Source organism: Canis lupus, chromosome X (assembly GCF_011100685.1).
Source record: "Canis lupus familiaris isolate Mischka breed German Shepherd chromosome X, alternate assembly UU_Cfam_GSD_1.0, whole genome shotgun sequence".
Lineage (NCBI taxonomy): Eukaryota > Metazoa > Chordata > Mammalia > Carnivora > Canidae > Canis > Canis lupus.
The window spans coordinates 55457133-55472620 of record NC_049260.1 but is presented as its reverse complement, the minus strand read 5'-3'; the positions used below and the strand labels follow the sequence as shown (position 1 = coordinate 55472620).

The 15488-nt window shown below is 38.5% G+C and overlaps 1 protein-coding gene and 1 pseudogene across 5 annotated transcripts in view; one reads left to right on the top strand and one right to left on the bottom strand.

Moving 5' to 3' along the window:
* Positions 1-5851: 5851 nt before the first annotated feature.
* On the bottom strand, positions 5852-6214 carry LOC100688287 (annotated as a pseudogene).
* A 2219-nt stretch (positions 6215-8433) lies between these two features.
* TEX11 (testis expressed 11) overlaps positions 8434-15488 on the top strand; it is a 311539-nt gene continuing 304484 nt past the window's right edge. The window contains exons 1-3 of one of the 5 annotated variants that reach the window (XM_038587641.1): positions 8434-8575; positions 8796-8947; positions 9303-9360. In XM_038587641.1, coding sequence (XP_038443569.1) covers positions 9324-9360 — 37 coding nt within the window. In that variant the 5' untranslated portion in view covers positions 8434-8575; positions 8796-8947; positions 9303-9323. Of the gene's footprint in view, positions 8576-8795; positions 8948-9302; positions 9361-10728; positions 10791-15488 lie in introns of those variants that run through there. The other 4 variants (XM_038587642.1, XM_038587640.1, XM_038587643.1 and 1 more) reach the window with 4 other exon arrangements.

Below are 15488 nucleotides of genomic sequence, written 5' to 3'. Positions count from 1 at the left end.
TAAAGGATGCTATGCTTGAAGATGGAGTAGAAAATTGCTTTAGGCATGGTCTAATCTTAATCTCCTCAAGGAGTTAGGGATAAGATTGGCCCAAATATGTACAAAGACACAAAATAGGAAATAAGAAGTGTCCCTAAGAGAGGTATGCATGAAATACTGCGAGAATTCACATCAGGGAGTTCTGGGATGTCTTCATGGAGGGTGAGGCTCTTAAACTGGGGCATAAAGGATAGGTAAAATGTTTAATTTCAGAAATTGGGGAGAGCATTTCAGGAGAAGGGAACCTTGTACACAAAGACAAGAAGCTGAGAAAGTTTTTAAAAAATATTTTATTTACTTATTCATGAGAAACAGAGAGAGGCAGAGACATAGGCAGAAGCAGGCACCCTGCAGGAAGCCCAATGCGGGATTTGATTCCAGGACCCCGGGATCATGACCTGAGCTGAAGACAGATGCTCAACTACTGAGCCACCCAGGTGTCCCAGAAGTTGAGAAAGTTTATAGTTTGGTTGCTTACAGCCTAGGATTTTGGAGGGATGAAGTGGAAAAATAAGACAAAAGGTAGATTCCAGTCAGACTCCTGAAGACCATTAATTTCAGGGCTTCCAAGTGAAGCGCAAGGAAGGGTATAGATGAGAGCATTACTATGGGAAGGAAAGAATGGTTCTGTGATTCAATTCAATGTATTACATCTTAGCTGCCCAGTTACATGGTTATACTCTAGATCTTGCCAGAATGTGTGCCTCTAAAATCGCTAATTCAAACATCAAGCTCTCTGTCCACAACTTGCAGCTTGTTTGCTCAAGTAACCCCATTACAATAATTCTTTGACCTCATAAATCCCCTAATTCATTCTCCCTTCCCACATACACTTTGTCATATTTTATCAGCTTCTGCCAATCTTTGCTTGCTCCCTTTCCCACTTAAATTCCTGAATTTATTATCATTATGACTCTTGCAAATACCTTCACCTCCCTAGGCAGTACTCCAGAGTACTACACCCTACCCCCGGAGAAATCCAAACATCCTACCTGTGCAGATCAGGATTTGTTGGAGGCAATCAAACCTGGGCAGTTTAATGACCGTTGACCTTCACTAGGTTCTCAACACTACCTGGGAACCTTTTTTTTTCTGTCTGATTTCCCTCTCTATAACAACTGTTTCTTACCTTATTCACATCCTTCAGATCCCTCCTACTCTCTGCTGTTGACTTTGCCTCATACTTTATTGAAAAAATACATGCCCATCTGATAAAAACTCCCTCATCTTCCCGTGGATTTTTTTTTTTTTTAATGAAAATAGCTTCTTGGGTTGCCTGGCTGGCTCAGTTGTTAGAACATGCAACTCTTGATCTTGGGGTCATGAGTTCAAGTCCTTATTGGGCATAGAGATTACTTAAAAACAAACACAAATAAAATGACCCAAAAGATTATTTAAAAAAAAACTAAAATAGCTTCTCTTTTTTACCCCAATGATAAAAAATATATGTTCATTGTAGGACATTGAAAAACTAAAATATAAAGAAAGTAAAGATTCTCCCAGATCCTACCACTTAAAAGATAAACATTGTCAACATTTTGGTAAATACTCTTCCGGACATTTTTGTTCAAATATGCATACAATTTTGTGTAAGTGTATACCTTCTCTGTAAACTCCTTCCTTCCTCTTTTCTTCCTTTTCTTCCTTCCTTCCTTCCTTCCTTTTTCTTTCTTTCTTTCTTTCTTTCTTTCTTTCTTTCTTTCTTTCTTTCTTTCTTTCTTTCTTTCTTTCTTTCTTTCTTTCTTCTTCTCTTTTCTTTCTTTCTAGATTTTTGCTATTCATACCCAGGTGGAAACCATCCCAAGAGTTGTTCAGTCCTCAAATATATAATTACATCTTTTTGAGCAGTTGCTGACTTTTTGAAGTTCAACAGTAGCATATAGGCATTTCCCTAGTTTTATACCATTAGATTGTTTCCACAGCAATATTTTTGAAGGCTGTAGAAGTAGTCCACTGTATGGCACTGATGTACCCTAAGATGTATAACTAGTCCACATTTAACTAGATGCATTTAAGTGGTTTATAGTGCTTCAGTGAACATTTCTGTTTATCTTTGCAAATTTTTCCAATTTCTTCTTTAGGAAAATTCCTAGAAGAGGAATTATTGGTAACAGGGTACACACATATAAGATTTTGATATATATTGTCAAACTGCCTTCCAGAAAAGTTGCGATAATGGGTACTCCTACCAAGAGTGCACAAAAGTTCCTGTTTTGTGTATATTGCTAATTTGATTTTTTGTTAATTTTTTGAACCTTTGCCAATCTGATAAATGAAAAAAATTACCTTGTATTAATTTTCATTTCTTTGATTACTGGAGGGGTTGAATATCTTTTCATATATTGACTGGCTGTATTTCTTTCTGTTGTCTGACCATGTCCTTTGCTGATTTATTTGCTAGACTATTTGTCTTTTTTATTTTAGGAGCTCTTTTTTTAAGAGCTCTTTTTATGTTATGTATGTTAACTCTTAAAAAAAAATATGTAGGGACGCCTGGGTAGCTCAGCGGTTGAATATTTGCCTCGATGCCTGCATCTCCCTCTGCCTATGTCTCTCTCTCTCTCTCTCTGTGTCTCTCATGAATAAATAAAGTTTTTAAAAAATATGTTGACTCTTTATCTGTTACAAATGTTGAAAAAAATCTTTCTCCAGTCTATGGTTTGTCTTTCAACCTTACTTATAGTGCCATTCAGAAGATTTTAATTTTTATATTGTAAAACTTACTATTTTTCATTTTTGATTCCAGATTTCAGATGATATTTACATCTTGTCACTGTGTTTATAAAAAATCCACCCATAATTTTTTTGAGAAATTTTCTGATTCAATTTAATCTTTGATTAATCCAATATTTATTTTGGTATATGAAGTGAGGCAGGGATCTAATTTTATTTTTAAAAATAGCAAAAATGAATAAATAAATAAATAAATAAGTAAATAAGTAAATAAATAAATAAATAAATAAATAGCTATGTAGGGCAGCCCTGGTGGCTCAGCGGTTTGGCACCGCCTTCAGCCCAGGGCGTGATCCTGGAGACCAGGATCGAATCGGGCTCCTTGCGTGGGGCCTGCTTCTCCCTCTGCCTGTCTCTCTCTCTCTCTCTCTCTCTCTCTGTGTCTCTCATGAATAAATAAATAATTAAAAAAATAAAAATATCTATGTAGTTCAATACTATGTATGCTTCAATACTTTTTCCTGAATAACTCTTCCTTACTTACTTGAATCATTTCCATATATATTTGGGTTTGTTTCTGGACTCTATTTTGTTTTATTTATCTGTCTAGAGTATTACCATAAATTTTATTTACAGTAGTTTTAATATCTGATAGAGCAAGACCCTCTCCCTCACTCTATTATTTTTAGAATTTTCCTGGCTATAATTGCATATTTTTTCCAAAAGTTTTTTTTTTTAAAAACAAGGTGTAATGCTCCCTTATTAACTAATTTGCATTCTTGGTTGCTTACACCCTTATTTTTTTAAGATTTTATTTATTCATGAGAGACGCAGAGAGAGGCAGAGACAAAGGCAGAGGGAGAAGCAGGCTCCATGCAGGAAGCCCGATGTGGGACTTGATCCTGGGACTCCAGAATCATGCCCTGAGCCAAAGGCAGATGCCCAACTGCTGAGCCACCCAGGCGTCCTGCTTACTTTCTTTTAACCCACTCTATTAATTAGTTTTTTTTTTTTTAAGATTTTATTTATTTGAGAGAGAGGGAGAGACTCTCAAACAGACTGCACTGAGTGCAGAGCCCGACACGGGGCTGGATCTCATGACCCTGAGATCATGGCCTGAGCTGGAATCAAGAGTGGGTTGCTCAACTGCCTGAGACACCCAGGCACCTCATATTAATGAGAGTCTTTTTTTAATAATAAATTTATTTTTTATTGGTGTTCAATTTGCCAACATACAGAATAACACCCAGTGCTCATCCCGTCAAGTGCCCCCCTCAGTGCCCGTCACCTATTCACCCACACCCCCCGCCCTCCTCCCCTTCCATCACCCCTAGTTCGTTTCCCAGAGTTTGGAGTCTTTATGTTCTGTCTCCCTTTCTGATATTTCCTACCCATTTCTTCTCCCTTCCCTTCTATTCCCTTTCACTATTATTTATATTCCCCAAATGAATGAGACCATATAATGTTTGTCCTTCTCTGATTGACTTACTTCACTCAGCATAATACCCTCCAGTTCCATCCACGTCGAAGCAAATGGTGGGTATTTGTCGTTTCTAATGGTTGAGTAATATTCCATTGTGTACATAAACCACATCTTCTTTATCCATTCATCTTTCGATGGACACCGAGGCTCCTTCCACAGTTTAGCTATTGTGGACATTGCTGCTAGAAACATCGGGGTGCAGGTGTCCCGGCGTTTCATTGCATCTGTATCTTTGGGGTAAATCCCCAGCAGTGCAATTGCTGGGTCATAGGGCAGATGTATTTTTAACTCTTTGAGGAACCTCCACACGGTTTTCCAGAGTGGCTGCACCATTTCACATTCCCACCAGCAGTGCAGGAGGGTTCCCCTTTCTCCACATCCTCTCCAACATTTGTAGTTTCCTGCCTTGTTAATTTTCCCCATTCTCACTGGTGTGAGGTGGTATCTCATTGTGGTTTTTTTTTTTTTTTTTTTTTTTCTCATTGTGGTTTTGATTTGTATTTCCCTGATGGCCAGTGATGCAGAGCATTTCCTCATGTGCATGTTGGCCATGTCTATGTCTTCCTCTGTGAGATTTCTGTTCATGTCTTTTGCCCATTTCATGATTGGATTGTTTGTTTCTTTGGTGCTGAGTTTCATAAGTTCTTTATAGATCTTGGAAACTAGCCCTTTATCTGATAGGTCATTTGCAAATATCTTCTCCCATTCTGCAGGTTGTTTTGCAATCCCTATCAAAATACCATGGACTTTCTTCAGAGAGTTAGAACAAGTTATTTTAAGATTTGTGTGGAATCAGAAAAGACCCCGAATAGCCAGGGGAATTTTAAAAAAGAAAACCATAGCTGGAGGCATCACAATGCCAGATTTCAGGTTGTACTACAAAGCTGTGGTCATCAAGACAGTGTGGTACTGGCACAAAAACAGACACATAGATCAATGGAACAGAATAGAGAATCCAGAAGTGGACCCTCAACCTTATGGTCAACTAATATTTGACAAAGCAGGAAAGACTATCCACTGGAAAAAAGACAGTCTCTTCAACAAATGGTGCTGGGAAAATTGGACATCCACATGCAGAAGAATGAAACTAGACCACTCTCACCATACACAAAGATAAACTCAATATGGATGAAAGATCTAAACGTGAGACAATATTCCATCAAAATCCTAGAGGCGAACACAGGCAACACCCTTTTTGAACTCGGCCACAGTAACTTCTTGCAAGATACATCCACGAAGGCAAAAGAAACAGAAGCAAAAATGAACTATTGGGACTTCATCAAGATAAGAAGCTTTTGCACAGGAAAGGATACAGTCAACAAAACTAAAAGACAATGAGAGTCTTAATAAGCTCTCATTAGAGTCCAAGCTGTTCACCGCTGCCTTATGTGCTTTCTATCACCATTTCTGCATTAATTTGTTAAAGAACAGGAGAATAAAATTTATAGTTTATACCAGAGTAAGGGAAGATAATCCACAGCCTGTCGAGTGCCATTTAATGACATTTTACTGCTTATTTTTGCCTATCCTTCTCAGTATGCACCTGCTTCCTTTATTATCTCCTTTCCTCTTCTTTCTTTTACGTATTTTCCTGTCTTTTCTATTTATTTTTATTTTTTCAAGCATTTTGATTCTTTTTATTACTCAAAAAAATCCTCATTTTTTAAATTTAGCTTTCTGACTCTGTGCTTGTGCCTTCAACATTTTCACAACGATTTTCTGCTCCTGAATAAGGAAAGCACACTTGATCTTGTCACAAACACACTTAGCACACATGGAACCACCATAGGCCCTGCTGATGTGTTTTTTCGTTTTAGACAATCTCATAAGGACTTTAGGTCTCACAGCATGAACTCCTCGAAGTTGGCCAGGGCACATGCCACATGCCGACTTCGGCGCTTTCCCAACCTTCTTGGTATAAAGGTAAACGATTCTATTACCAGGGGTTAGGGGCAGCCTAGTTTTGTTAGAGGCTGTATTGTAGGACAGCCTACAATGGTATGTCAAACGCTGAACCATTCTGAATGCCTACGGACGCCGTCCCCGGAAGAGCTGTCTTTTCTAATTAAAATTTTTTTAAAAATATTTTATTTATTCATGAGAGACAGAGACATAGGCAGAGGGATAAGCAGGCTCCATCACTCAATCTCAGGACACCAGGATCACTACCTGAGCCAAAGGTGGATACTCAACCACTGAGCCACCCAGGTGCCCTATTTCCAATCTCTTAATTCTTCCTTACTGGTAACATCTAGGGAGGCTATCTAGATAGAAAAAAAAAACATTGGAGAAACCTGTATAAGGGCTTTTACCCTTTCTGCATATTTTTTATTCACTAGCCCTTTCAATGCAGTTGTAACAGTTCAGTAGCCCTGAATTTGGAGGCATATTTACAGTCCATATTAATCAAAAGAGTCATTTGATTCTTCTTTGCCTTATATAATCTGGCATATCACATCCACTCTACTACAGACATTTTTGTAAAGTAATGCGTACACCTAAGGCAGGGCTTGAGCTCACAACCCCAAGATCAAGAGTTCCATGATCTAGTGACTGAACCAGCCATGCACCCCTACTATAGACATTATTAGTCACTAAGATCTCTTAAGATATATGTGAAAGGACCACCATGGTCTGGAGAGGCAAGGTCTGATTTTTTGCCCTGTTCATTTCAATTAGAGAAGTTATGGTAGAGCCAGGGGCCTGGGCAGGATGATGGAAGTTGGGAGCCCTTAGTTTGCCAACCAGGAAATGGGGAACAATAATGGGTACAATTACATGCCAGCCAGTGTTCTAGATGCTTTATGTATACTAGTCTATTGAACCAGAAGCTTATAACTACTTTTAGTTCCATTTTATAGATGAAAAAATGGAGGCAATAAGATTCTAAGTAGCGAGCACATAGTATATGGTGCATGAGGATTCAATCAACTATGGTATATTCTACGGATCTTTTCCACCAGACTTCTTTCCCTAATTTAGCAATCTAGGATTGTAAAATGAATAGAAAATTGCAGGATGCAAAAGAAGAGTACTTAATAGCAGTACTTTCCCTGTTTTGCTTTTTTTCTTCACAGTACTATGTGGTCTAGATGCAGAAATTCTTTTTTTTTTTTTTTTTAAACTTAAGATTGTAGAGTACTAGATCAATGGAATATATGTAGATCAATGGAACAGTATTGAGAGTTGATATATTTTTTTTTTAAATTTTTATTTATTTATGATAGTCACAGAGAGAGAGAGAGAGAGAGGCAGAGACATAGGCCGAGGGAGAAGCAGGCTCCATGCAGGGAGCCCAATGTGGGACTTGATCCAGGGTCCCCAGGATCACGCCCTGGACCTAAGGTGGTGTTAAACCGCTGAGCCGCCCAGGCTGCCCCAGATGCAGAAATTCTTGAAGAGGGAAAGAAATTATTTTTAGAAACCTCATCTTTTCCATGATAAGTAATGATTAACTCTGAAACTGTCAGGGTCAGGAGGAAACTCTTAATGTTCCCAGAATTGAATCCACAATCTCTTTTCTTCATCCTGCTAGCCAAGGTTCATATCTGGCTTGACTGGGGTGCACAGGACTTAAAAGAGGGGTATGTGAGGGAAGAGGTGAGAGGCTTGTTAATGTTTTGATTTGGGGTTTTTCTCCAAGAGGCATCAATGCCTTAACACTGTTGTCTTTAAACAGAAACTTCAGTAAAAGGCGAACTCCCTGGTTGCAAGCATCACTCATAAATTTAGCTGGTACCAATCATGTTTACTTCTGTATTCCACCCCCATCCCTAAAACCATTTGTTTGGAGATGGATGGGATCCCTGCCCTTACTGAGAACCTGCAAGGGAGTCACTACATAGTTTCCTTCAGATTTGACAAGGGCAGGACAGCAGAAATGTCTTGGAATATGGGGTTTTTAATTCTCTCAACTTCTGATATTTCTGACCTTTGCCTCTCTTGAATAACCTGTAGGCAACATGGTTTATCTATCTTCCTTCCTTCCTTCCTCCTTCCTTCCTTCCTTCCTTCCTTCCTTCCTTCCTTCCTTCCTTCCTTCTTTTCCCCTCCCTCCCTTTTCTTTTTTTCAAAGGCCTGCTTACTCCCTGTCTGTAACCCTGGTCATCTGCACCCCTCTCTCAATAACTGTGGCATGCTTTCAGTATCGCACCATACCTCCTTACTTTATGTGATTCTCATCCTGGCCTTCTAGGCTGCAACCCCAGGATTTAAGACCTAGTAGACGCCCCACGTTGCATACGCTTGGAGAGAGGGTAAAGGCCAATTGGGCGTGGCCTTCGATGACGTCACTATGGGAGGAGGTACCTTCTGCGCGTAGACCGGCTCTGTGGATCGAGTTCGTGGAGAGGCGGCTGTGGCTGTCGTGGTCTTGCGGAGGTACGTGATTAGTAGGTAGGATGGGCCGGCTACAGGTTAGTTGAATGGTTTATAAGTAGCAAGAAGCTGTGGCCATTAGTTCAACACTTTTTAGAGTGTCGAGGCAGTGGTTTTGAACTACGGAGTTTGTAACGGACTCTCAGGTGACAGAAAATGGTCAAAAGCAGAGGTGTTTTTGTTGTTTTTTTTTTGTTTTTTTTTTTTGTTTTTTTTTTGACAGATTAAGTATGGGGAGCGTTGCACGGCCACTGAAAGCAGAGATGGAAATTTGATGTGAACGACCAAAGTTTCGTTGAAGCCAGATGGTTGGTGATTGTTGGGGGGTGGGGAGCTGAAGGCGCTAGTGAGTCTGAGAGAGTGGGAAAAACGACGGTGAGTGATTGGGTACTTTGATCGTGTGGGCGGTGAGGTGGGGAGATTTTGAACCAATTAGCAGAAGGCATCGAGTACCAGCCAGACCAATCACGGGGCACCTCGAGCCCTGGTTTCCGCGTTGTGGGGCAGATTAGGGTAAGAGAAGACCTGGTGAAAATTTAGGCCTACTCTGGGCCCGGTTCTTGGCACATGACAGCCTGGCCACAGCCCTCATTAACTGCTTTTTCTGGGTTTTAACATTTCCTCAACATGTTTTCCCCTTTGGATAACAAGTAGTGGAAAATTTGTAAAGAAATTGACTGAGAGATTGGAGGATAAAGACAGAATATTAAAATATTTTCTTATTTCATAGGCCTGAGCCAGATATTTAAAAATGGATGATATTGATTTTCGTTTCATGGATTTTAAAGGTATATAGCTTTACAGGGTAATAAAGAAAATGTCAAATTGTTTGTTGCCTTATCTAAGATCTAAATGTATTTTGTTTCTGAATTTTATCTCCTTGGAGTATCCATAGGTCCAAATTTTCTCGTTTATATACCAGAAAAACAACATAGATATTTAAGACACTGGAACCCTTTTATAAGCTAGTATAGGGAAATAGAATTCACAATTCATCGCTTGTTTTCTTGAGGATGTTTATGGCATACAAAATAACACTGGTTTAATCTGAATTAGAGATCAACTGCCTAAAAAGTACATTAAAAATTACTGCAAGATCCCGAAGTGCCTTGCCACAATTATCGGTGAAAAATAAATTATATCCTATGTAGTTTTAGATCTAAGTGCATTTTATTGTATCTTAATTATTTTAAAAACTGGTAATCCATGTATGGTATTTATAGGAAATCTTAATAAACAAAAGCAATTTAATTGATCAGGACACCAGATTCCTCAACCATGTCAGACATGGGAGAGTTTATGGTATTTCTTTTTGTCTGGGGACATGATGAGACCTGTAATGCATTCACATTCACATTCATATAATAATGAAATATGTTGTTACTGGGGTGGCTACAAATCTATTAGGCCAATGTTTTGTTAATGCTTATTTTTAAAAACTACAAGAATAAAGCCTTAAGTTTTTTAAAAAACTTTTAATGTTTTAATTTTGTTTTTTATTTTCATTTTTTAGGTAAACTCGATTATCAAATGTGGAGCTCAAACTCACAACCACAAGATCAAGAGTCACATGATCTACAGACTGAGCCAGCTGGGCACCCCTAAAGCCTTAAGTTTTAATTTAGGATATAGTATCTTATTTATTTATTTATTTATTTAATTTTATTTGTTTTTTATTTGCTTTTTTCTTTTTTAAAAATATTTTATTTATTTATTCATGAGAGACAGAGAGAGAGAGAGAGAAGCAGAGACACAGGCAGAGGGAGAAGCAGGCTCCATGCAGGGAGCCTGATGTGGGACTTGATCTCGGGACTCCAGGATCATGCCCTGCGCAGAAGGCAGGTGCTAAACCACTGAGCCACCCAGGGATTCCCAAGTCTTTTATTTTCTAAGTAATCTCTGTATCCCTCATGGGGCCCAAACCACAACTGTGAGATCAAGAATTGCATGCTCCACTGACAGCCAGCCAGGCACCCAATGGCTATAGTATTTTCAAGATATAAACATGGAATAGGGATTATGACTTTTAAGTACAGTTGACCCTCAAACAACACAGGTTTGAACTGGGCAGGCCCACTTAAATACAGATTTTTTACAGTATGATATTGTAAATATTTCTCCTTATGATTTTCTTAACATTTTCCTTTCTCTAACTTTATTGTAAGAGTACAGTATATAATAAACAACATGCAAAATATGTGTTAATCGACTGTTACAGGTAAGTCTTCTGGTCAATCGTAGGCTATTAGTAGATAAATTTTTGGAGAGTCAAATTCATAGGGAGATTTTTGAATGTGCAGGGGTCAGTGCACCTAACCCCCTTGTTGTTCAAGGGTCAATTGGGTATTTGAAATCTTGTATTTACATAAATATTTGAAGCAAACAGAAAAGTATAGAGAATAAGGTAATGACCACACTTGTATGCCTACCACTAAGTTTTGTTGAATTCTAACAGTTTGCCATATGCTTCAGATAGTTCATTGTCTCAGAGAACTAAAAGATTACATATACCAGTTTTTCATCTTTTAAAATTTTACATAAATTGTATGATTTTGTATGATTTTTTTCTGCAGTTTGTCTTTTTTTGCTTAGTATTGTGTTTTCTCATATGGATATTTTAGTTCTAGTTCATTTTTTTCCATTTTTGTTTAGTACTATTACTTTAAATATAAGTATGCCACAATTTATTTACCCAGTGTCCATTGTTGGGTGTATAAGTTGTTTTGAATATTTAATATTATAAACAACAACACTACAGCGAACATTGTGTTTCAGAGAGTTCAGCAGTTTTCTTTTTCTTTATTCTTGATTTTTTAAAGTAATCTCTGGGCCAATGTGGGGCTCTAACTCATGATCCAAGATCAAGAGTCACATGCTGTATGGACCTCACCAGCCAGGTGCCCCTAGCAGGAGTTTTCAAACATTTTTGATTACCATCCATGGCAAGGAAATATATTTTACATCACATCCATACATTATATCAAAAGTTTAATGAAATAACCCTTATTACATGCAGTACACTATGACATTTTTATTAAAAAATAGCGGTTATGACCCACTAAATTTGCTTATTTTTAAAAATTTTTTAAATTTATTTATGATAGTCACAGAGAGAGAGAGAGAGGGAGAGAGAGAGGCAGAGACATAGGCAGAGGGAGAAGCAGGCTCCATGCACCGGGAGCCTGATGTGGGATTCGATCCAGGGTCTCCAGGATCGCACCCTGGGCCAAAGGCAGGCGCCAAACCGCTGCGCCACCCAGGGATCCCCTAAATTTGCTTATTTTTTGAGCACTGGGGGTGAGGCTTTAGTGCAGTTCTGTCAAATTGAAATAGTACAAACACAAATACTTTTATATTTTTATTTTAAAATATTTTTTATTTATTTTTAAAGATTTTATTTATTTATTCATGAGAAACAGGGAGAGAGAGGCAGAGACACAGGCAGAGGGAGAAGCAGGCTCCATGCAGGGAACCCAGGACTCAATCCCAGGTCTCCAGGATCATGCCCTGGGCTGAAGGCGGTGCTAAGCCGCTAAGCCACCCAGGCTGCCCTACTTTTATATTTCTTAGGAGCCACATTAAAAAAGGCTAAATAGATTAAATTTTAACAATACAAATTATAGGGGCCTCCTGGCTGGCTCAGTCAGAAGAGCATGCGACTTGATCTCAGGATTGAGTATGAGTCCCTCACTGAGTAGGAGTCTCCACACATTGGGTGTAGAAGTTACTTAAATAAATAAACAACTGAAAAAAATACAAATTATGTAGCTCAATATATTTAAAATGTTATCATTTCATCATATAATCAATATAAAAATTATTAATGAGATATTTTATGTCCTTTTTTTGTATAAAGTCTTTGAAGTCAGATATGTATTTTATGCTTAAAAACATCTTATTTTGGACTTGCCTTGTTTCAAGTTCTCAGTAGTCACATGTGGCTAGTAGCTGTTCCGTAGTGGCAGTGCTGTTCTAGGGTATACATTTAAGAGTGGAGCTACTGGGCCAAAAGCTGTGAGTATCTTTAACTTTATAAATATTGCCAAATTGCTGTTCAGAGTAGTTTTTGCAATTTGTACTCCCTCTCCCTTTCTAAGAATTGGTATTGTTAGACTTAAGAGAAATTGCAGGTGTGAAGGGTGTTGTTTTTATTATTTTATTTTAAGATTTTATTTATTTATTCATGAGAGACAGAGAAAGGCAGAGACATAGGCAGAGGGAGCCTGATGCAGGACTTGATCCCAGGACCCTGGGATCATGCCCTGAGCAGAAGGCAGACACTCAACCACTGAACCACACAGGCATCCCAAGTGTTGTTTTTAATTACCATTTTATTTTGGAATACTTTTAGATTTACAGAAAAATTACAAAAATAGTGCAGAGTTCCCATATTACCCCCAGCCAGTTTCATTTTCATTTATGTTACCATCTTCCATGAGTGTTGTTTAAATTTCCATTTCCCTGAAAGTAGTATAAAGTTGGGTGTATTTTCATAGATTTATTGGCCATTTGTGTTTTCTCTTCTATACATGTAACCTTTTCAGTCAAGTTTTGTAAAAATAAACCACAAAAACAATGTGACAACTCTAGGTCATTTTCTTCTTAGGGAGAATTGACATTAACACCCACCTTTTTGTATCAATGGTTTAGGCAATTTCAAGACCAAGAAGAAATTGATCTAAGTTACACCAGTTGGGGCAAAATAAGTGTGACTCCTTTTCTGCAGGCCAAATCTTCAACTATTTGAAGATATTTATGTCCCTTGGGAAGTCTCTTCTTCAGATTAAGCATTTTTTTTTAGATTAAGCATTTTCTGTTCGTTTAGTCATTCTTCATATTCCATGGTTTCTAGTCCCCTTATCATCTTGTGTGCTGTTCTCTGAACATGCTCAATTTTTTCGTGTTATTCCTTAAAGTGTGGTACCCATAACAACACAATATTTTAGGTTTTGTATGATCAGCACGAAATAATCCTCTTTAGATTTAGGAGTGATCATCATTCTCTTATTATTTTAATTTTTTAAAGATTTTATTTATTTATTCATGAGAGACACAGAAAGGGAGTTAGAGACACAGACAGAGGGGAAGCAGGCTCCCTGCAGGGAGCCTGATGCAGGACTCAATCCCAGGACCCTGGGATCACAACCTCAACCACTGAGCCACCCAGGTGCCCCAATGATCATTCTCTTAGATACTGATGTAGTTAAGATTGAATTTATATTTTTCTTTTTGCGGGGTGGGGCCAGTCACACTACACTAGTGATTCACTTTGAGCTTTTTGCCTCCCAAAAACCTTCAGTCTTTATTTTTTATTATTTTTAAAAAGATTTTACTTAATTATTTGACAGAGAAGGGGAGCAGCAGGCAGAGGGAGAGAATCAAGTTCCTTGCTGAGCGGGGAGCCCAATGACAACGCGGGTCTCATCCCAGGACCCTGGGATCAAGACCTGAGCCGAAGGCAGACAGACACTTAACCGACTGAGCCAACCAGGCACCCTGACTTTCAGTCTTTTTTTTTTTTTACGCTAATAATGATAGTCTACATTTATTAAGGATTTACAACTGTTATTAAGGATTTCCAAAGCTGTTGGTACAGTTAGTTTTGAAGACTTAAATGCAGGACTATAATTATTTTTAAGTAGGCTCCATGCCCAGTGTGGGACTTGAACTCATGACCCTGAGATCAAGAGTCACATGTTCTACTGACTGAGCCAGCTAGGTGCCCCTATAGTTTTTTTCTTACATTAATCCCATTACTACAGCTAGAGATTGGATTTTTATTTCTGATTATACATCTGTCTTTTTTTAAAAAAAATATTTTATTTATTCATGAGAGACACAGAGAGTCCCGATTATATATTTATCTTATTTGTCATCTCTCAGTTTCTTCATCCAACTCATTAATAAAATTGTTAAATAGGACAAAGCCAAGAACACAATGCTGTGCCATGAAAAACTTCAGATCAACATCAATCCATTAGGTATCATGCTTTGGTATGCTTGTTTAACCTTCCTGATTTGCTCTTGTCTCTAAAGTTTGGCAGCTGTCTTATTTTGTAGTTGGTTTTGTCCCTAGATTTAGAATTTCTGGTTCATCTCTTCCAAGGAGTCTTAGAGCTCTTTGTATATGTACTTCTTTTTTTTTAAAGATTTTATTTATTTATTCATGAGAGACAGAGAGACAGAGAGACATAGAGAGAGAGAGAGAGAGGCAGAGACATAGAGGGAGAAGCAGGCTCCATGCAGGGAGCCCGATGTGGGACTTGATCCTGGGACTCCAGGATCACACCCTGGGTGGAAGGCAGACGTTAAACCACTGAGCCACCCAGGGATCCCCTGTATATGTACTTCTGTTACCAACTTTCCCATTCACCCTTTTTCCTCCCAGTTTTATTGAGATATAATTGACATACAACATTGTGTAAGTTTAAGGTATACAGTGTGGTTATTTTATATATGTATATATATATCTAAATGATTACCTCAATAAAGTTAGTTAACACATTCATCATCTCACATAGGTTACAGTGTTTCTAGGGGGTGAGGGAAATGGGTGAAGGTGGTCAGAGGGGGCCAACCTCCTGTTGTTTACATTTGAGGATGCCTTTTTTTAAAGTTTCTTTTTTCTTTTCTCCTTCCTTTCCCTCCCCTCCCACCCTTCTCTTCCCCTCCCCTTCATTCTTTTCCTTCCTTCTTAGTAATCACTATACCCAGTGTAGGGCTTGAACCCACAACCCCATGATCAAGAGTTAGACACTTTTCCAACTGATCCAGCCAGGTGCCCCTGAGGCAGCTTTCCTGATGTTGAACAAAGTTTGATGCCATACTGTGCTATCCTGCGCCTGACCTATGGCATCCAGGGATTTTAGCTCTGCAGTACTTTTTCTTTCTTTCTCCTGCCTCCCCTTCCTTCCTC